The sequence below is a fragment of the Nylanderia fulva genome, unplaced genomic scaffold, assembly GCF_048542155.1.
Source record: "Nylanderia fulva isolate GAGA-0341 unplaced genomic scaffold, ASM4854215v1 Scaffold23, whole genome shotgun sequence".
Lineage (NCBI taxonomy): Eukaryota > Metazoa > Arthropoda > Insecta > Hymenoptera > Formicidae > Nylanderia > Nylanderia fulva.
In genome coordinates, this window is record NW_028190293.1 from 3287896 (window position 1) to 3311274 (window position 23379).

Below are 23379 nucleotides of genomic sequence, written 5' to 3' on the forward strand. Positions count from 1 at the left end.
TTAAATGAAGCACATTATAAAAAAAACATTGAAGAATAGAGTCGCATTTATCTCACAATTAGAGTCATAATTTGTGTGACATATATAACACGAGGAAAGACGCATTTGGTCAGACAGCGCGGGTTGCGCGTTTTCCTCGTTGCATTTTATTTACGAGGGCACCCAAAAGATTTCGTGCGAGGCGCGAGAGAGGCTGCGTTGTATCGTGCGTTATTGCGTCTATTTTCGACGACGACTATTACCAGCGCTTAATATAGCGTACATTTATCTAATTAATAGCTATTAGCCAAGCACGCAGCATCCGATGCCCGGTCGGCTTGTCGGCAAGATGTTGTGCTAAGCCCGAAAGCTTCCGGGCGTCTACTTTCTTTCGCGACACCTGTCAGTGGATCGACTCAACGATTTACGCTACTATGACCTATATTTATGACTTTATAATTTGCAAGCATCTGTCGTGCTACGAAAGCTTATTTCATTTCCTGTCATTCATCTCGACATATTCATTCGATACAACTTTATATCAGCTTATATTTTTTTCTATGCATGGTAATTAAATATTATGTTTTGTACATTGAGAGAATATATAGTTTCTAATTTCATTGACGAAAAAATATAATTTCTAATTTCATCCGCGAAAGCTAGGACTTTCCTCTGACGTTCATGCATCGGTTTCAATTCGGTAACGATTCGCGCATTTCGCGGATAAGCATAATGGCATCAATTATTGTTCCACGCTTATCTCAAGATCTGCGAGAAATCCTAGTTTTAAATCTTGCTTTCTCTCTCTCTCTCTCTCTCTTTCTCTCTCTCTTGGCAGACCAAATCTGTAACTGACTAACGGGCATCCTCTCTCTCTACCGCGATGATTCACCTACGAGCAAAATAGCTGCTTTCCAGGTAAAACCATTTCCGAGATGGGAAAGCGTGCATGCGCGATTAAATTATTATCATTATTACTCTCGATTACAATGATCCATTAATTTATATAGTCGCTGCATCCCGCGAGAGCTACCGCCTTCTGTTGCTTACGTCAATCCACTTTAACAACTTTCATCGACGCCAGTCGGCATGTTTTATTCAGTACGTGCAACAGAATTGTGCAAAAATAACAGTTCGAGTCAATGCATTTCCGTGAATTACGTAAAATCTCAACATTCAATTCGTATCACATTCTTTTGGTTGCATTTCTGTGAACGCCGGTAAATTACATGTGAGCTCTAACAATTAATCGTGTGAATTTTTTTGTAGAAGCTTCTAGGAATAATAAATTATATTTGTATATAAAAATTAATATATAAATATTAATCATTTATACATATTTAAAAGAGGTCTAAGATATACAAATTAATTCAATCTATTTTTTAAATGTGTATTTTACATAATATCGAAATTTGCGAAAGATTTTTACTAATTTTATAATATTATCTGTTATTTCGAGGGATTCAAAAATGAACAATTATTGCACTTCTATTCTAACGTTGCAAATTTTATTATTACATAAGTTCTAAAAATATTTATCATTTTATCATTTCGAATCAAAGCAATATGAAAAGCGAACCGCGTTCATTCCGCTATCTTTAATGTCAAATTTATCAGGCTAATCTGCCGGTGGAACAACGTACAGCACTTCGATATTATTCGCTTAACGCATACATATATGGAAGGCCACGTAAAATCATGGACATGTCCTCCAAACTCCGCCTCGACAAGTTGATCGGACATGTCGATTAAAAGATTAACTTCGTGAGCTGACGCCATTGAGATTTACTCAAAGTGATCTGACATTACTGCTCAAGAGAGAAAGAGCAGGAAAGGGCAAAAGGATGAAATCGATCGAATGAGACTACCCTCGATATGTCAAATAAACAGCTAGTTATTAACTCGGGCAGTAGTCAGCTTCGCCAGCGACTGATGATATTCATCTTTGATGTCGAGGGCGATTCGATCTCTCTCCTCTCGCAGATCCTTTTTCGTTGCGCGTTCGGGCGGGACGAGAAGCCGACGATCTTTCCCCACTATAAATAACCGGACGACTATGTGAATCGCGGCGATTTCCGCAATGAAAATAAATTCAACGATATGTACGCGCGCGAGTCTCGCTCGCCCGTCGTGCATCTCGCGGCAGGACGCTCGGGCTTGCAATTATTTTCGCGAAGATAGCCGGCACCCACTCGCCGCGGATCATCAAATAAACCGCGAATATCGATTTGTCCAAATTATAAACCGCGCTCACGCACGATATACCTATCACGCCGACACGATGTTTGCGTAATAATGTCCGCGCTCCTCGCTTAATGTGACGAGATAAACTAGATTATCTCCAAACCAAACTACATTCTATACACACGTAATTTATATGTGGCTTTCAAAGAATTTCTCTCGGAGTTATTTCACGTCATTTCTATGAGGACATAATTTAGCAGCGCGATTATTTATAATTGCGCCTCTAACAATCTTTAATTAAATTAAAGCTACAAACAACGTATACATAGGAAAACCTTCAGAAAATAAACTTTCTTACTTCAAGAGATTTGTGAATCGATTGATCGCAACGAATTAAGAAGAAAATCGAATTTCGAATCGAGAAGAAATGAGTACAGCTTCGAAGACGAGGATGACGTAGCGATGACAGCGAGAAATCGAGAAAGCATGATGGAGCGAACACCGAGTCGTCACCCTGAATGAGCGATTGCGACGGCGTCACACGACGCCGACCCTGCTGTCTAACCCGGCGAGGATGAGCCCGAAGGGGCCCGGCAACCAGGACTGCCCGAAGATGGAGGTGCGGGTGTCTTGCGTGCCGATCCCGGGCGCCGAACCCCAGGGCATCCGCGTCCGAATCCCGGAGCCGAAGAAGCGGCCCATGAGCCCTCCTCTTCACGAGTCCGTCGCGACGCGCACCAGGTGTCCGTCCGTCCCGGAGAAGGACTTCTACCGGAAGACCTCGTCCCTCGATCGGCGGGATCGTTACTCCACTTTGACAGGCGCGGAGATCAAGCGGAGCCTGATCGCCGATTCCGCGGACGCGCCGCAAACCCGCAGGCGGAACCCTATGCTGGACCGCAGGAACCGATATCCGACCATCACCGGCGCCGAGCTCCGACGAAGCATGGCGATCGGCAAGTGTCCCCTCGAGGACGGGTTGGACCTCAGCCTGGCACCGTGGCCCGGCATGAAGTGGACCTGCGTCCGGGTGCTGCACCTCTATTGCAAGGTGTTCGACCAGTTCGAGTTGTTCGAGCTGATTGTTAGGTAATTACGTGTGTGTGTAATGTCGCGATACCGATTCAGGGTGTGAAAACTTACAAATAGACAATGTACATGAAGTTTTCTTACTAATATATATATGTAAAACACATATTTTCTTCATATCCTATATATACCACAAATTTGTAATCTGCAAGGAAAACTTCGAGCTTTTCCATATATAAAGTATTCATTATTTATTAATAAAATTCAAGTATATATAAATTTATTTGAATTGAAAATGTGAGTCAAAAACGTATATTTTTTAATAAACTTGAAAATACTCTTTTAAAAATACAAATTTATTTTCCTTTATGTCTATATTTTAGAACGAAAAAAAATACTTTTTCAAGTTAAAAACTCCACATTCTAATCAAGTCATCTTTGTTTTAATTGACTCGTTGACCAAACTTGTTTACGCGCAAAACATGTTACAATCTTATCAATCATCAAGCTTTTAAGAAGCCGCTAACGTTCGGACGGCCAGTGAACACAGTGCGACCGCAATTAGTTGCCGTTAGTGTCAATTAGGCGAAGCCTGTAATAGTTTCCCAGTGATTGCTTTACGATGGAAAACGACGAGAAAGCAACGCTAAGCCAAACCCACCAGAATGATTTATGTCGACCTATGTTTGTAGGTCAATGAAGTTGATTTTTCGCGCTTATACGCGTCTTCCCGCAAATCAGATTTTATTAAGTACGTGGTTTTTTTATTAGCATTATCATTGTCTTTTGTTATATTATACAAAATGCACGAGAAAGTTTGTTACAAGTTTGTTACAAGTTGTTTCTTTACATACGATTCTCTGTGATCAATATTTTGGAAATAATTTCTTTCCAGCACATCACATTAATATTAATTATAATTATCAAGTTTAATCCTTTTATAAGACAAGGTATATTTCTCTCCCTCTTCTTTACGCTCAATCATGTTAATATAAGATATAGCATATCGCATTTATTTATTCCGTTTTGCATCAAATCTTGCATGCTTTTTCTTTTTCATGCTTGTTTTTAACATCTCTTATGCTTTTGTAAAAAATTTCGTAGAATTTATCGTGTTATTTCATATGTTATATTTCTCATTAAATATTATAAATTAATTTATCATTTCGATACCGAGTATCTGATACGACTCCAAAATTAAAGTTGATGAAGTCTTGATGGAATCATAAAGTAAACTAAAGAAAGATATGAGGCATGAGATATATTAGCACGAGCAAATAATGAATTTTTGAGAAAACTTTGTCAAACTAATTCTATATAAATTTTTATGACAAAAATTAATATTGACGTTTCATGTGAATTTATTATTTATTAAATTCATAATACTCTTAAAAATAGTTATCATGTGATAAAAAAAGTAGAGTGCTTCGTAGACATATATAGTAATAAATTCCACCTAAATTAAAAAATTCTAAATAAATTTCCAATCTATTTTCCCTACTACTATATTTAATATATATCGTGTCTGATCTTTTTGTTATAATTAGACAAAAGATAAAAATTTTAAAAATTTTGAATGTTGCGTTTTCTATAAATACACACACAACGATTATCAATATCAGTTCGAACGAATTATCATCTACATGCGAATATAATACATATATATTCGTAAAATTAACGAGGCGCCAACATTAATTTGCATCCGCTCCCGGATAAAATATCAAAATGCATTCGATAAAATAACGAGAGTAATCAGAAAAAGAAATAAATAAAAACGTCCAAGATTTATTACGACCTTTAAAGCACGGAATTTCTCGCGGGATCAAGTTTGTTGGTAAATACGATAATTATAAGACTGACATTATCTGTGTGACATTATGTCTTCGGAGGCACTTCTTAATAAGAAAAGAAATATATAGTAGGGAATAATATGTCGTCTTTGATATCTTTATTTGAATGTTTATGTTTAGTATTTTGACAGGTCGCTATATTAATTATAAAATTTTAAATAAAACATAATTAAAAATATGTAGAGAAATGCAAAATTGTATAACTTGTTACACATCAGAGAATACAATATAAAATAATCAAGAGAAAAATTTCTAAAAATATTATTACTCCCATATCAATTCATATAAATAATCTTATATATCTTACAATTCAATATATATAATAGTATATCAATGTGAATACAGATCAAAATATGTCATATTTAAAGAAGGTTGTCATATATACATTTTTTGTATGTAATTGTGACAAAAGTTAAGCTAAAATTTTGAAAACTTGTATTCTGAAGGTCTAAAGGAAGAAATAAATGATCAATAAATGCTAAACATTGATTTTACGATGTTGACGTCTGCAAATCAATTTTGTGTGAATTGGCCTCAAAGTAAAAATATGTGAATAAGGAAAAAAAATGAATTTTTAATGCGCGATATACATATAATTCGAGTTCTTATCCGGCAATCGCATATACGGGAACATAGATATAGTCACTAGGGAAAAGGTCTCCCTCGCATTTAATGCTAAGGGTCTCGGTGGCCTTCGAATCGACATCAGGAAGGGTGCGGTAGCGATAAATGTACGCCGCAAATGCATCCCCTTGATTATACGATCACCGTTCGATACGATAGTCCTAGTATCGATCCGATAGATTCCGCATATGTTTTTTTCGCGAGTAAAAATTTCCTGTCGCACCCATGTGTCACGTGCATATCGGTATCTTTTCACGTTGGACTACAAATGTCATATTTTACCTGTCATGTTAATCTCACCCGTTTGTCGTATAGCTATTCGATCTTACGATTTGTCAAGAGATTGTAAAATATAAATGTGCAAAACGACACGAACACTGCCAACGAAATTATTCATGCTTCTTTATTTTTTATGAAGAATAAAGAAATTATTTTTTTCAAAGTTTTAAATTTATCTTTTTGTTTTCAATGTCTCTGTTGTTTGCATTCTTGCAAGTTTTAATACATCGAGTGATGATTCGATGATCCATTCATGATGTTTTTTATTAATATTTTACTTAGTTATTATTTGACTATATTAATTCACGCGATAATAATATTAACACTATAATAATAATCACATCATAACATAATGCAAATAAAATAGTAATTGCCAGCAATTGCATATTTGTATGAAGAGGAAAGTTTAATACAAAAGAAGTTTAATGCAAAAAAATTATTGTTTCTTAATATAATTAGATTATCGACACACGAGCGCGTATAAAGATAATAAAAGTTTATTGGGTACCTCATATATCACGCGTCTAGAGTTAATGAACAACGGCAAATATTTATCGATAGGAAATTTCTTTAGATAGAAGTCCTAGATAGAAAGCTTAACCGAGAGGCTTTAATAAAATTCTTAATTAATCCCTTTATTATGTAATTAAATGAAAGTTTATATCTCTCGGTTATCGGTGCATAAATGATATGAAGATTTTGTTATGCATACTAAGGATTTATTTTTCTTTCAGAAAGAACTGCACCAGTTGCAAGTGCCCACGAGAGGCTCACGATGTCTGTCACGAAGAATGGGTGTCTGTCAGGTCACGTTTGGGACTTAAAGGCGACGAGTCGAGCGGACCCATCGGTGTGGATCCTAGAGAAAGAGGCCTCGCTTGGGCACCTCCTGGACTTCCATCGCATAAAGTAAATATCTTTTTTCTATTCCTTCTTATTTGTGTGTGTTTGTTCATATAAGAACAAACATTAATTAACACATTCATTTAAATTATAATCGCTGTATCCTGTGTAATTTTATGTAATTTGCTTATTGCATCAAGACCTAGATATTTACTTAGGCATCAATTAACGACATAGTGTACCATAATAAATGCATTAAGAAAATTAAAAATCTATTGTTATACAAAGTAAAAAATATTTTATAATATTATTAATATAATACTTATATATGTATCTAATTGATTAAAATAATTTTCATATAGAAAAAAGTCGTAAATACAAAACATGTCGCTGTCAAACGAGAATTCTCATAAATATTCAGTAAAAGCTTTCCGGTCTCGATTCGACTCAATTTACTTACATCAAATCAAATCACATTTTTTCCCTTTATATCTTTTACAAAAGTATCTTCATTTAAAAAAAATGTTTTAATCTTAAACCACCATATTGCATTCTGATTTTTGAAAAATCCTTATGCGTTTGTCGGCGTTCGTGCACGAAGTGCAGCGGACAGGGTGGTTCCCCTAAACAGTCATTTGCGGTTTACATCGCGAAGCGAATAGGATAATAACGGGTGATTGTGGGCGAAGGAAAGGTGGAGGAGCGGAACCGCGCACAGTAAAATAGATGCGCAAGACGTTTGACGGCCGGCGAGAATCTTGCCTGGCGTGCCGCCAGTCTTCAATATTTTTCGAAAAGTTTCGACGCGCAAAACTTTATGGCTTAGAGCTGCTTTTTATCACGTCGGTCCGCTATATTACCGAGGGTTTCTCGCGCTTTTTACGAGCCCGGGCCACTTGCGGCCAATCAGCCACTGTGATGCATTTATGATGTTTTCGATATACCCGTGCGGGATATTGAACCGCATCGTGTACTTATTAGCCAGCTTGTTACCACGTTCTTCATGGGCGGAATAAAGAAATCGTAGTTCTCAACAGTCGGAGAAAAACACAATCGCAATAGTACCGATACCCGAGAGAGATATCGTGAAGAGATACCGTAATCAGATACCGTTATCATAAATATAATATTTGTCACGGAGGGAAAGATTAAAAATCACCCTCTGTGTGTATTATATAATTTCAGTTATTATTAGCGTATAAAATTTTATAATCGTTAATTTGTAGTTTTATTTTTATCAGAGGAAGATCTCAAGTAAATTTATTTAAAAGAACGGAATTATTTTCGAATTTTTCTCGTAAATTGCTTGTTTTAATTATTTTTATATGTATTATGCTATAGAAGAATTTGTTTATATGCTGCAAAAAGCAAATATACACTTGATTGTGTGAATATTTTTTAATTGTATAAAACAATTTACATATTATCCATATTATAAAATAAAATAATTTATTAGTTTTATATAAATTAAAATCTCTTGTTTTATTTATATTTAATGTGAAATATGAGAAATTAAAAAATTAAATATTAATATTTTTTAATTAATCAACGAAAAATTATTTACTTGTTTGCTACATTTGCATATATTAATAACAAAAAAGCATCAGCACTAAAGAGCAAATATACTTGCAGTTTATTGTATACAAGAGAATAATAAAATATTTTTCGCAGATAGATGAATATTTCTCGATGCTACCGGAGATCGCTATACCGAGACTCAGCACCCCTGGCGAACGACACAGAGATCGTCAATTAGCAATCCAATTGCCTAAACAAGACTTAGCAAGAGCCTACTGTCGACACTTGGACCCCAAACATGCCAGCAGCGCTGACGATTTTATGGCTGCCAGAAACGAGATCGCCCTGGACATCGGTAGCGTGCAGGAAGTTTTCGAAAGAGATCTCGTAAGTATAGTTTCAGTTTTAGAAAAAAAATATTATAAATATTTTATACTTTATATAAAATAAAAATATGAAAATTTTTCGTCAGTTGTCAAACTTCCTTCAAAATCAAAATCCTTTCGATTAAAGATAGCTGGCAATATTATACAACGCTTCTGATTGTGAAATTAATTTCAAATTGTAAATAAATCCGAGTATATTGACAGCATTAAGATTTCTAATATCCCCTGTCGATTTTTAGGAATGCGGCGTGTGTGGATTGTCGTTGAAATATGGTAGTCTCGCTGTGTCAGCCAGCAAACTGGGTCTCCTTTATCATCCGGCATGTTTCACCTGCGCGGATTGCAAAGAACTTCTGGTCGATCTTGCTTATTGCGTGCACGATGACACGCTTTTCTGCGAGAGGCATTATGCGGAACAGCTTAAACCAAGATGTGCCGCGTGCGACGAGGTGAGTGGACCATATTTATGAAGTCTGTTTTCCATTGTATATTAAACATACAATTATATAGCAGACTTGAGTTTCAATTTTCTTCTGATTTGTTGTAGTATAGTAGAATTCGCGTAGAACATTTGTACTATCTTGTTTAGTAATTTTATTTTGCATCATAAAAAATTGATCAAATAATTTATAATAGTATAAAATATTCTGTCATAAAATGAAATTTTAATATTATACACTGAAGGTAAGATATGATTTTTTTTATCACTTTAAATTTTATTTGTATAACTTGAATGTGAATTAAAAAGAAATTATAGAAAATTATAACATATATAAAATATCACGTAAAATATAACTATATAAAATATCAAAACTTTGAAGTCAAGAGAAAAACATATATTAATTATGTACTTTGATCATATATATATATATTTTTTTTTAATTTAATATAATATTTTATATAAACATAAATCGACAGTTTTCAATTAATGCTTAAAAATCGCAGAAAAAAGTTTTTGAAACATTATGTTTAAAAGTATTAATTATTTTATAAAATATATATTTAAATAAAACCAGAAATTCTCTCCTGATGTAAATCAAGTATTTATATTTAACAAAATCTATTTTATACAAAGCAGTAGGTAGATGATAAAATATGCCAAGAACAGAATTATCGTTAGGAGTTAATGAAGAAATGTTTCGAAGTAGTCGAAGCAGGTAATCGTCAGACAGCAGTGGAAAGTGAGTTTATCCGCAGCCGTCTGCTTTACCGGCGACAATCTGTATCTACTTATAATGCAGTATATCCTGCAAAACTCTGACATTGGCAACGGATACCAATATTCATAAATAATTTTAATAAAAGCAAAATTCCATAAAATTCGATATTAATTTTTTTAGTTAGAGATATCTCTTCTATATTATTAAATAAAAATATTCTTCCACAAAGATTTCTTCTTCTATAAGACTCTAGAAAATGCAAAAAAAAAATCACAAACAGCACGTTGCTAATTTTTAATTTAAAATTGTAATATCGCGTACAGAATTATACGCAATCCGATCTATACCTGAATGCATTTATTCCCGGAATGTTTTTAAAGAGTCGACTTGCCCATTTAAGGTATTGTCGCGATGGTGTAACAGAGGCTATATCTCATGCAAAGATACCCTACATCATCTTGTTAGGCGTTTTATTACGCCGATGGCATTGCTTTTACATTAAGAAAACTTGAAATCTCGATGACCTAAATATAAACGTTGTTGTCAAGGTAAATGTATCGGCAATTTGGTTTTCAATGATCGCGATTTATTAAGGTACAACCGGTTCTCCACAGAGATGCACATTTTCTTTTACATTGCACAAAAGTATTCAAAACAAACGCAAATTAGAATATATTTTACAATATATTATACAGTTTAATTAAATTTTACAATAAAATATCTACGTACATTATACAAGAATAATAATATAAAAGAATATTTAAAAATTTAAAAATTAATAATTTGAAATAAAAAAGCTGAAAAAATAACAATATAATTTTTTATTTGAAAAAATGTATTAGCATATTTTATATACAAATGACATTACATAAATAGTATATATGGATATTTCCATATTTGATCAGCATTATTGGCCTTGACACATCTTTTTTAAATGATCAAATAAATTTGAAAATATAGTACTAACAATCCTTTTAACGTAAATTCTTATTTAACTATTTAAATGTTAATACACAAAGATACATACGAAATGTTACGTGAAATAGTACAATATAGACATAAAAAAACAGATGTTAGCTCCTTCTTAAAATATCTAAAGAATAATAATAAATATTACGCGAGATCGTACGCTGTTGTCTCGCTTGTTGCGCAGAAACTGGGCCACTTTCGGCTTTATTTAGATGAACCAAAATAGAGATCGAGGAGGATAGCAAAGGTACATCATAGTCGACCGTTCGTCACTCTCACAAAATTTTGCAATGCAAATTATATTACAACGCAGCTCGCCTCGGTTTGTTCACGTGGATTCTTCGTTTTTTTATTGTGATCTATAAAGTCAATTGGCAGGTCATAATAAATTGAATGAAATAAAATATCACGTTCAGGAAGTTAATAGTAACATATAGAAATTTGCGAAGAACCGAGTATTTTAGTTCACCTTACAATTAAATTTATTTAGAAAGACAATTATATTTAATTACTTTTTGTTTCTCGAATGCACGTAAAAGATTTTCGAGTCTGCAAATAGAGATTTTCCATTGTTTATTGAGATCTCTATATTTTAATTTAAGGAAAATGATTCCATAGAGATTGATGATTACAAAATTATATAATTTATAATAAAGAATTTTGGAATTCCCTGTAAAATTAAATTATATAGTATGTTACTGTGTGATAATATGTAGTCCTTAAATATTTCTTTCTATAAATATTTATTACAGTTATAATTTTACTTCAATTTAATATTAAAAATTACGATTTTCGTTGTAACATGTAATCTCGAAGAATTACGTAACACAAGGATGATTTAAGATGTGAAAATATCACATCTCAATATATTGTTTGGCTCTTTCGAGATTGCAAAATTTGGACGCATCCACAAAATATGAAGCATCGACTATTTTCTCAAGAAGTGCTGTTCTCAAATTGATTTTAATCCAACCGGAAATCTCGCGTTTTAATCCACCGGCCAGTCGGTAATCTATTTTGATTTCTTGTCGAAGCTCCCACCACGATCAGAGTTTCTATCCAGAGACTGACCCGTTCCGATCTTTTATTAGAGCCAGTCAGAGAGTTTCAGGAAGGGAACGAAAGACGACGAAAGTGCGAGAATAAATCGCCGCAATATTCTTATATCGCGATAATAAAATTAATACTTTCGATCCATGAAAAATCAATAAAGAGCGACCTTATCTTTCCGTTAATCGATTGAAAAAAAAAAGAAAGTGACCGTGTCTTTCCTCGAAAGACACAATCCTTCGTGACTGACCACGGCCTGCGATCATTCGAGAAAGGTGGTTTCGAATTTCGGTAAGTGAAGTGAGCCAGCGCGTAGGCAGACACGGTTGCGCGATAATCGCGCAAAGAAGTGTTTACGGGTCAGCTGCCAAGAGATGTCCGCAATCACGGGACAATCGGAAAGAAAAATCACCGGCGTAACAAAATCGCGCGAGACGGTAAAAAATTCAACGAGATGACCCACTTGCTAATCGATTTATGTCTGTATGTCTGATGTAATAAAATATACGCAAACACACAGCCCCCCAGAAAAACATACATACATTTTCCTCTTCCATTCGCATCGACGCGTCTCAAAGAGAATCGATTACATCAAGACAATTCACGCCACGATATACTTTACAATGTTACAACGATATGTATTATAGAAATTATCCCTGATCTAACGAAAACCTGATTGAATAATGGAATGTAGCGCGATAATTAATTTTAATTATTTTGAAAAAATTAAATCAATATTATTCTAATAAACACTTCTGTCCGAAAGATCGCGAAGACACAAAATCGATGTGATTTACAGAGCATTTATTGAATATGTATGTGTTGTATAAGCAGAGTTCTGATTCGACTTTTACGCGAAGAGACACGCGATTTTTCGGAACGGCAGTTGATGTTTCCTGTCGAGACTTTGCAAATGTTCTGAGCTTCGGACAAGCAAGTAGCGGAATTTATACAAAAGCATGGCGTAACAGTGACGCAACCTGTCGTAATAGCATCGCTGTAAAATTCTGGCACATTGTCTATTTTGGGCGGGAGTTGCATTTTTGCGACGTTTAACCGCTGCGCACAAATCAATATACAAACTTGCGGTAGTAATACTATTTTTATAATATCCATTTAACAATATCGCATTTTTTATGTAACTACTAATTTATCGTAAATTAGTTAGATAATTAAATATTAATTTATTCCTTAAAATGAGCTTTAAAAGAAGGTGTTTCTGAAAACGTTAGTGTAGTAAATATATGTTATTGTCGATTTCATAGATAAGAGTACTCTTTCGAAAAATAATTGAAGGTAAGGTAATGAGTAAGACGTTATTGAAACTTCATATATCTCTAATTGAAAGCGGCATTACTTCAAATTTGCGACTTTGCAAAGATACTCGTACTTTAAGAAGAAATTTCAGGTGATTTATCGCGAACAGTGATTTATTATTTCTTGAATCTATTAAAACTTATTGATGAAGACTGTTGCTGAACCTTTATATAAACGCAAACAAACTATTTGTTTATATATAAACATTTTATATTTAAATACACAATAAACGGTTAAGTAGTAGTGATATAAATAATATTCTAAGATTCTATTGTGTGTGTAATAACGGCCAACATTGTGCAATATACAGATGAATGACGTCTAACAAAGCAATTAGAAAGCCAGTGACACCCTAGTGAAGAACGCCACGTGATGGCGAAGGGTTGCGCGTTTCGAACGCCAAACATTCTACCTAGGTCTTTGCACTTGACCATTTCCTAGTTGCCAGAACTACGTCCCGTCTCGACCGATCAGGTCTCCCGCTTCAATTAATTATTCTTGACACTTCTGTTTATTGACTGAAACAAACAGTCTCGGAGCTCTCGAGAAATATTTTTCAATCACAATTTTTTAAGTTATTTAGCACATTTATTTTAAAATTTTTATAAACTATCAGCATAACTTCAACTACGATTTACAGCTAAATTGTATACTTGTTTCAAATAGCTTCACGGCAAACAATATAATTAAAAAATTTTGTAAATAACGTACACTTCGCAAAAAAATCAAAAACAATGAAAAACAGATTATATCCAATAATAAATACTTTGATAAAAATGAGTGATAAAAATCAAATCACAAGAATATATATTGTAATTTTAATCGTGCGTTAAAAAGTTAATACAAAAAAATGAAATTATAAAGAAGAAAGAGAAAGACAGGCAAAAAAAGAAGAGAGATGTTACGAAACGGGATCATGGTCAGTTCAATGCCGATACACCTGATGTCAAGTAGAAGTAGCGTTGATTAAAGAGACAAGGGTTCTTCCGATGAGAAAATATTTTCGGTGCCGTAGCAGACTAGGCAAAGCCACTTTAATCTAATTCAGGCAGCTTGTGAACGAGTGGCGAATGGGAGTTTTCAGATACAGTGGCACGCTTTTCTTCGGCCGTGGCCACGCTTGTTCGTCGTCATTCGATCATCGACCAAAATAGCATTGGCATTGTTCCGTTTCTCTCCAGAAGAACCGGGCGCAGACAAGAAGGTCGACTAATTTCGATCCCTTCGCCTCCGCCGTCGATAGAATACACGAGTTCCTTCTATGTCGGAATTATTATTCCTCTTTCCCCCTCTCTCAAAATGCTCACATGAATGACATTATTTTTACAATTTATCGATTAGCCACTACGTACAAACAACATATAGGGAAGATCAAGTTCCGAGTCTGCTCTTACAATTAGCTTTTTTAAATAGAATCAAGGTCCTCCACCCAAACAGTCATTTTTACTTTTTGATCAAATGTAATTCTATTGTAGCTATACTTAATGTATGATTTCATCATTAGAAAATTATACTCTTATTTATAATGTTAAATTAGTATTATAAATATTAAATTAGTATTATTTAGATATGTTTTATGTTTGTTTTCTTATATAAATTATTTTGTAATTTATTCTTTTAAATTGAACAAATAAAAAACAAAGTTCTCATTTATGCGCATGTAAGAGAAAAATTATTTTTGATCTAAGCATTTTAGTTAAACTGGAAATATATGAGCTCTTTTACATTGTACATTCACTTTAAAAAAAGCGGTACACTTATAATTTGGAAAAAATTATCAAATTTCAAATGACAATAACTTAATAAATAATAAAGATATAAAGGTTTCTAAAAAATGAAAATAAAGCTTGGGAGCTCTACTTTAAAAATCTATTCATTTCAATGTTGCGAGATAAATCTATTAAATATGGTGGATGACAAAACGAAAGATGCAAAATTGAAAAATAATAGTCTGAGTTTGCCACGACACATGGCGTGAGTCAAATGTCGCAACTCAATGGGATAAAAAGTATATGATAGTACAACATTTTCCCATTAAAATGCTTTTTTATTCATCGCGATACGATGATTTTTCGCAGAGTTATTCGCACTTGAAGTAAAAAGCTGTTTTTTTATTCAAATGCGAATATCTCGGCGAAAAATCATCGTATCGCGATGAATAAAAAAGCATTTTAAAGGGGAAACTCTGTACTAGCATATGCTTTTTATCCCATTGAGTTGCGACATTTGACTCACGCCATGTGTCGTGGTAAACTCGGACCATTATTTTTCAATTTCACATGTTCTCGTTTTGTCATCCGCCATTTTTAATAAATTTATCTCCCAACATTGAAATAAATAAATTCTTAAAATAGAGATTCCAAGCTTTATTTTTATTTTTTAGAAACTTTTCTATCTTTATTATTTACGAAGTTATCGTTATTTGAAATTTGATAATTTTTTCCAAATGTTAAGTGTGCAGATTTTTTTAGGAGTGAATATAGATCTCAATGAAAAACTGTATGGTCTTAGATTAATGATGAACGAGTGCCATTGAACGTGGAACTTTGACGTATCGAATAGTCTGATGAATAAATTCGCGATACGAGACCCTGCAAGACGTAGCATCGATTTATTTTGGTTTGCATCCCGATACGCTGTCGACATATACGTTTATTTTCGTCGCCAGTCGGGGAAGTGGTCCGGACCGGTGGATTGCGCAGCCACTCGATGCTCACCCACTCGTGACGGCGTGTTTCGCGATTCTTTAGCCCGCGATTTCAACGCATGTCTTTATGGAATTTTAATGAAGCGTATCGCGTTTCTAAAAAAAAATTCAATAAGACAACGCTAAATCTATCATTTAAGTTTTAAAGAGGATTATTAAACGAATTAAAGATTATTGTAAATCTGTATCTATAATCGATCCTTCGATTTAAGTTATTATTAGATACTGAAAAATGACATCATTTTTCTATCAAATAATTTTTTATCTTTTTATTCATTGCAATTTAAAAAATTTTTAAATTCTCAACTAGTATAATTTTTTTACCGCAAAGATGCGTTTGTAGTTTTCCGAGTTTACTAAGAAAAAAATAAATGTCGGCATGTTTTATCTCTTAGGTAGTTATTATATCTCAACAGCACACTTATTTAAGAAAATACTTTTCGATACTTTATCTCGAAAACTCTTGATAGGATTCATAATATCAATTAGAGATAATACCAACTGTACCGAGAAATGGTTGAATCATATATTTTACGCAATATACTTGGCACTAACATCGTAAAAATTATCTGCAGTATGTAAAAAGACTAAATGGAAAAGATTAAAATTCCTTTAAAATCGCACAAGTATGCCAATATTGCACAAAGATAAATTATCCATTGCATTATGCGCATTTTCAACATATTGCATATTAGGCTTTCATTCGGAAATAATGCAATTGCAATATAGATTCGTGACTCAATCTGTCTGATGCAGATACATCTTTTATGCATTTTCAAATAATTTATGTCAGCACAATATTAAATCTCTGACATGCAATAAATTATATCAAAGTGATGCAAGCAAAGCAATTTTTAAAATCTTTATCAGGCTTATATTATATACATCTTATAAACAGATTAAAATTTATTAAAATGATTTGCTATAAAATATATTGTGTTTTCTTTATTTATATATATATATACATATTTTCGATGCACTTTGCGCCGAAGATCAATGTAGCCTTAATTAAAAATATATTATTAGAGAAAATAAATTTAATTTTGGTTTTTTTTTTTTTCGTTTACAGTCTATTCTCTCTCTGTTGAATTTTCAAGATTTTTATAGATACTCGGAAAGGAATTCTATATTTACTACAACTAACGAGTGAAATGTTTCGCACGTGTTCGACTTGTGCAATACCATCATCAACGAGATAACGCGCGTTCAACAATTTAACACGCGCTCTTTGTATTTTCATTTTTGTCGCATCGCTATCGTGCTTTCCCACTTGTACGTCGTGACATAACGATAAAGCCAACCCCGGGAAGGCGTCGTTGCTTTCATTGAAATTCGAATTCCGTCGTTCGGTTCGGCATCGCATTACGCGCAAATATGGGACCATCGAGATTTGATAAATCTCTCTGCTCTTCGGCTCGCTGCTCGTCGATATCTTCTCGTTGGAGGCGCGCCAGAAAGCGACGTACCGCGCGCAAAATACACGCGTATCAGGGATCTCGCGTCCTGACGTTGATTCGCAAACTGAGGTAACCGAACTGAGGTAACCGAAATAAAATTGATCGAGTGTGACGCCAGAAGCTCTTCGAGCAAACCGATCGCGCGACGCGACGCGACGCGACGCGCCGGCAATCATCGTCATGTATGTGGAGCAGGCGGAATATTTGGGGAATCGAATGCGGAGTTAAATTAGAATTGCAACGCGAATCATATTCTTGACCCTGTTAGAGCAGTCCCGCAAAACTTGGCTTCCACTGTTATTTGAGGATCCGCACGCGCGCACATATATTCTTCATTTTCTGAGATTCATCATAAATTCTGAATTCTTTGAAGTAGATGTATGCGTGTGCGCTAAACAAGATTGCATTTTTATGTATTCGAATGTGTATATGTGCACATTCTTGAGAGATCTTACAACAGAAAATAAAGGAAAGACTGATGGGAGCATTCGAATTTTTTAGATTTCATTAATGTCATGGTCTAATAAAAGCCTTAATCTCTAATGCTTTTAATTTTAGTAGTGTATTAAAAGATATAGCATAGGATTAGATGTTATAAATGTATAATATATCTAAATATTGTACACATACATATACGTATATACAGTAAAAGAGAGCAAAGTGAAACAGTTAACAAACAATTTCGCCCGAATCAGTCAAGCATCGTGGCTAACTGCCCAATTAATCCATTACAGTGTGCAATTATCGAAGCTGAAAAATTTTGTTTACTCTTCAAATATATCAGATCTCTTCTGGCAGCCAGAGAGCATGAGATCACCGGCGTCATCACATGGTCAAAATATTCGAGTCGTTTTAACGAACGCAGAGCCGCGGCTGATGCAGAGTCGCATTAAAACATCGGCGAGCTTGCTTCTCCCGCGAATAAGTCGACGTTATCGAACCGGCTAGAGCGATCGATCGATCGATCGCTAACCCCCGGGCATGATCGGTGACGGTGTACCCCGATCGATCCGCGTGGTGCGACGACTGCCGCGAATCGACATCGTTGATTATCGCTCGCGCTCGTCCATCCATTAAGGACAGGAACTCAGGTCCAGGGACATTCGGGCTAACTTTAGCCTTTAGCCGGGTCCCGCGCATCGTATACCGATGTCTCGCGACGTCGAGACATAACGAGCCGACGGCTACCAGCCTGGCCAGCCGCTTTTGCCCGCGGAAAATAAAACAGTGCTCTGGCCGCCATCCGGCCGCATGGATAAGCCGATAATCGCGTGATCGGACGCGTAATCTTCGCGTTCCGATTGCCGTCGTGGATCATTTTGATATCGAAAACCCGAAAGGAGAGAAAGAGGAAAGGAAAGAGAGAGAGAGAGAGAGAGAGATAGAGAGAGAGCGACGTCGCATTCACGTGTGAAGAGAGCGTTTACTACGTCTCTCAGTGGAATAGAGTGACGCGTGGGTGGCCCAGCCCCCTCTCAAGATCACGTAATCGTCGTCTGTCTTCCCCGGGTGACGTCACCGACACCAAGAATCATTTCCGTGCTTACAACAGACTGCTGAAGCCACGAAATTGTCTCGTGCGAATGGTCCGTTCGGACGATGCTTTCAGAAAAGAAAATACTCGAGTACTGACGGATCCTTGAAAAGATGCAAGCAAATATCCGAGAGAGAGTTACCTGAGGTAAAATTCCTCGCGAATCTCTCTCTTTCTTTATTTAGTAAGAAGTCAAGTAAGAAGTCTTGCATACCTCGAATTCGTCTAACGTCATATGTTCCCTCGGGAAAACATTGACACCGATCAGCAAGATCTCCCGAGAATCATGGACAAAGTAGAAGACAAGTGTTGCAATCGGGTCTTCGCATTCACATGTCGTCTGCCAAGTTGTTCTGCATCGAGCGGAATACAGAGCTAATCTTGTGCGTTACAAATGTAACTATTTTCGAGAAAAAGAGAGAGAGAGAGAGAGAGAGAGAGAGAGAGAGAGAGAGAGAGAAGCTCTACGAAAGTTCTCGGGAGAATTGATGAGAAGACGCGTCTTGAAATTGTGATACCTACATTCGAAGAAAGACGTAGGAATCATTTTAAAAGCTCACAATTTCTGCTGATTCGACTCTTTCTCTTTTTCCCTATACGTGAGATCATTCGTCAGAAATGATCATCGAGACAGAAAGAAATTAACAAATCGTCGTGATATGAATTATCGCGCGATTTTTGCGAACGGCAAATTTTTTCCGTACAACTTTCCAAATTTTTCTGAAAATAATTCAGTTTGTTATATAAGGATTTCCTCCGATATCGGATTTTAGTCAGTAAAGTTAGTGAGATGTGCAATCTGATGAAAAGTGAAGAATTAGATTTGAAATGCTGCCAGAGCGTAATTATTTATAGCTAATTGAAAGATACGAGGGCAGTAATTTGGATTATGCAACAAGACACTGTAATAGATATATCGATATAAAAGCAAGATATTTATAACCGATATAAACAAGATTATAAGGCCCACAATTTCTGAAGAAAAAAAATGTACGATACAAATTTGTTGACGATGAATCCATGTGCGAAGAGATTGAATCCATAAGGTAACTCGAATCATTCTCACTCATTAATTACCTCGATCGAAGATGGGTTTATTGTTATCGGTGCTGGTGGGCTGTGTCGGGGTTTTGGAACTCCTGGCGTGTCTGCGACACGCGTCCGATGGCGTGGTGATCAGCATCAATCCGCCGACACCCTGTCTCTCCTATCACGAGCCGGCAAACAACGACGTTCAGAGCATCCACGACTCGTTGTGCAGCATCAGCCACTCGATCGACGTGCGATTTCCTCGCAGCGTGAAGCACAAGCTCGAGAATCTGCACGAGTACAGTCTGAGGGTGCGAAGCGAGCTTCGGTCCTTGGACAAAAGCTTCGACGGCCGAAGCACGCTCTCGGAGTGCAGCAGCAGGTATTTGTTCGGAGGCTCGAAGCCGGACTCGAGACTCAGCCCGGATTTGAATTATCTCGTCGAGGAGAGCGACGAAGCGTGGCCCGACCACGTCGATCGACACGATTACAACGATGACGATTTTATCGAAACGAAGAGGTCTTTGGAGGCGATCAATGCGGAGATCAGAGAAAGTTTGCAGCAAGTCGCGCGATCATTGGCCCCGTCGGAGCCGGAGAAGTATGTCAGAGTACCGACGCCGATCCCGTTCGCCCACTGACGGGAAAGAGATGTCAGTCTCCTCGAGCGAGGTGGACACATCCTTCGACCAGGACTCGGGCAACGAAGCGCCCACCATGAGGTCCTTCGACGGTCCGCCGGTGATTACCAAGTACAAGGACTCGCAGTCGGCTTCGTCGGTCGACGAGTCCGAGCACGAGGAGAGGGAGACCAAACGAAGAACCCAGCGAAAATCTCCCTCGAGATCTCCGGATCCTTCCAAGAGGATCAAAAAGCGCCGACGTTTCCGAGGAAATGCCAAAGCTCCTCAACGAACTCCCGAAAGTCGACTCGGCAGTCGGTCCAGGTGTCCAGGAGGAGAAGGCTTTCGTCAGCCAGAAGAAACCCAAGTCTGGAAAATCCTCGACGACGATTCTGAGAAAACCCACTAGGCTGAAGTCGAGGAACGCGGAGATCAGCAAGTCGGCGGAGAATTTGAGCACGAAGAAGTCAAAGAGAAGCCGCGATCCTGAACGTCGCAAATCCGACATATCCGTGCAAACGATGCGCGATTTGTTGAGGGATATGTCGACGAACACGTCGCCGACCAACAGTCCGCAGCTGTCGAGGTCGGAGAGCAAGAAGAGCGTTTCCGTGGAAGTGCAGACGATGTTGGAGGACATGCTGTCGGAAGATGAAGTTCTGGCGGAATTGGAGAACAACGTCGTCGGGCTGTCCGAAAGCAGGAGGGATCTGTCCTTTCGTGGCGGCTCCGCCAGAAAATCCTTCAAAAGCAAAAGATTTCGGTCCAACTCGAGGGACAAGTCGTCGGACGATCAGGATAGACAGGCTTACACGGCGACCAATGCTGTCATCACCTCCGTGGAGAAATCGCGAAGGAACGAGAAGACGTTGAAAGTGTCCAGCTTCGAAGATGCCAGCGAGGAGGACTACGAGAGAATCAGGAACGTTATTTTCGATTCCTCGAAAGAATCGAACGGCTGCTTGCGTGGGAAGCGGAGGGAGGATTCGAGATCAATGTCATCGTTCGAGGCGGACGATGACGAGTTTGAGGACGCGGAGGATGTGAGTTGCGGAAGGCCCCCTATACAGTACACAATACCCGACACCGATCAGAATAAAGCATTCTGGGTAATTCAATCGAAGCCATGAGCCCTCATAACTGCACAAATCTTTTTTCCAGTTTTTCGAACTAAATCAATTGTATATATATATATTTTCTTATGGCTGTTTAAACTAATCCTCAAGAATTCTAATGATATTAAAACAATGTAATTCAAATTCTTATTCCATGTTACAAGATGGATAAATTTATGAAAATGATATAAATTAAACGAAGTAAATCGGTACATACATGTATAATTTAAAAAATTATTAATTAAAATAACTGAGAGATGTACATATGTATATATATACATATTATATTCATTGATATCTCAATACTGTATACATGTACATACATGTTTCTTAAAAATCATTTTGTGTGTGTCAACACACGTCAAAATTTTTCTTTTAAACGAGAGAAAAGAGCATATAAAAAGAAATAATTAATTTTTCATATATAATCTATGAATGGGTATATCGAATAATACAAATTTATTTTACAGAAGAAAATATTAATTGCTATACAAAATATTATATGGAAAATTTAATAAATTTTCCGATTTAAGAACACTAATATTTCTATAATGTTATATTTATAAAGAATAATTATTTAAATAATTATTTGAAAAGGATTCAGTTTTTCATTATGTTTATTATTATTACCAAAAATAAATCAACTGGACTCGTGCAATTATGAAATTTACAGCTTCTGTTACAACACGATACACACAATACAACAGACCCTCGATCTTGAAATACAACAACGATATACAAGAAAATCGTTTACAACATTTCATCAAACACACAAACGGAAGACTTATTTGCAATGTCGTTCTCTTTTAAGTACATTCACACTCTTTCATGCATAAATCAAAATAAATTATGAACAATGCGCGAGAGATTAGATTGTCTTCTAACAATTGCTAAAAAATGTAGTAAACCCAAAAGATAAGTAATTATAACTTAAGATGATATAGTCGCTTTAGTCTAGCATTCTTTTCATCTTCGTTGATTTAATGTTCTTCATAAAATTTAGAAAAGTTTTCATAGTTCTTGATTCTTCGCGTATTCTCTTTTATTTTTAACTTCTCTGACTTGTATAAACTTTATTAATCTTGTTATAAGAACGTAGGAGTTTATATAAATGATGCTTGCAATTATTATACACAGATAAATAATTTTTGTCGACGAAATTAAGTCGACAAAATGATAAAATAAAATTTTTTTTATTAATTAAATATATCTAGGAAATAAAAAATTCTTTAGAAAATAGCATAAGCTATAAAAGCTGTCTGAATTTTTTCATTTATGTAATCGATGACAGCTGGCGTAGCTGTTGTGATCTCTTCATCTTAATCTATACTAGTTGAATTTAAAAAAACGAGATAGAGGGGGAGATTGTGCTTATAATTAAAACATTTAAAATGTCCTATGTCTATAGAAAATCGCACATTTATAGGCACAAATAGGCTTCATGACGAATGGAGGCTTTTAATACCCAGTATATTTGAAGATTTGGCAACTAAAAATAATCGTCGTTGATCGTTGGTTTTCTTTATTTCGTGAGATCCAACGTGTCAATAAACGTTATTTAACCAGGAACATTGAATAAACCGAGGGAGTCAATTTACCAACTTTATTTTTCATATTATCGCGAGGAAAAAGTCTCGTTCAGAACTCAACTGTCGCGTGAAACAAGTTACTTCCGATCTCTTTCGCAATACTTGTTCCCAAAATATTTCGAATATTCTGGCTACGC

General features: G+C 35.8%; 3 protein-coding genes across 10 annotated transcripts in view; 2 read left to right on the plus strand and 1 right to left on the minus strand.

The window, feature by feature from the left end:
• Lmpt (four and a half LIM domains protein limpet) overlaps positions 1–23379 on the plus strand; it is a 107091-nt gene that overhangs the window by 62859 nt on the left and 20853 nt on the right. For 6 of the 8 annotated variants that reach the window (XM_029303301.2, XM_029303306.2, XM_029303312.2 and 3 more), the window contains 3 exons: positions 6680–6854; positions 8460–8693; positions 8932–9141. In XM_029303301.2, the coding sequence (XP_029159134.1) occupies positions 6680–6854; positions 8460–8693; positions 8932–9141 (619 nt within the window). Of the gene's footprint in view, positions 1–2491; positions 3253–6679; positions 6855–8459; positions 8694–8931; positions 9142–20715; positions 21582–23379 lie in introns of those variants that run through there. The other 2 variants (XM_029303287.2, XM_029303281.2) reach the window with 2 other exon arrangements.
• LOC114931382 (protein FAM76A) overlaps positions 10890–23379 on the minus strand; it is a 98849-nt gene continuing 86359 nt past the window's right edge. The window contains exon 7 of the mRNA XM_029303395.2: positions 10890–11180. The gene's annotated coding sequence lies outside the window, so the exon portion shown is untranslated. The remainder of the gene's footprint in view (positions 11181–23379) is intronic.
• LOC146723139 (uncharacterized) lies at positions 18203–20616 on the plus strand. Its single transcript, XM_085483144.1, has one exon. The coding sequence runs from the start codon at positions 19975–19977 to the stop codon at positions 20554–20556; it is 582 nt and encodes a 193-aa protein (XP_085339270.1). The 5' UTR covers positions 18203–19974; the 3' UTR covers positions 20557–20616.

Excerpts from the sequence above, each read along its gene's own strand:
- LOC146723139 (XM_085483144.1), top strand. The coding sequence starts at position 19,975 with ATGGGTTTATTGTTATCGGTGCTGGTGGGCTGTGTCGGGGTTTTGGAA.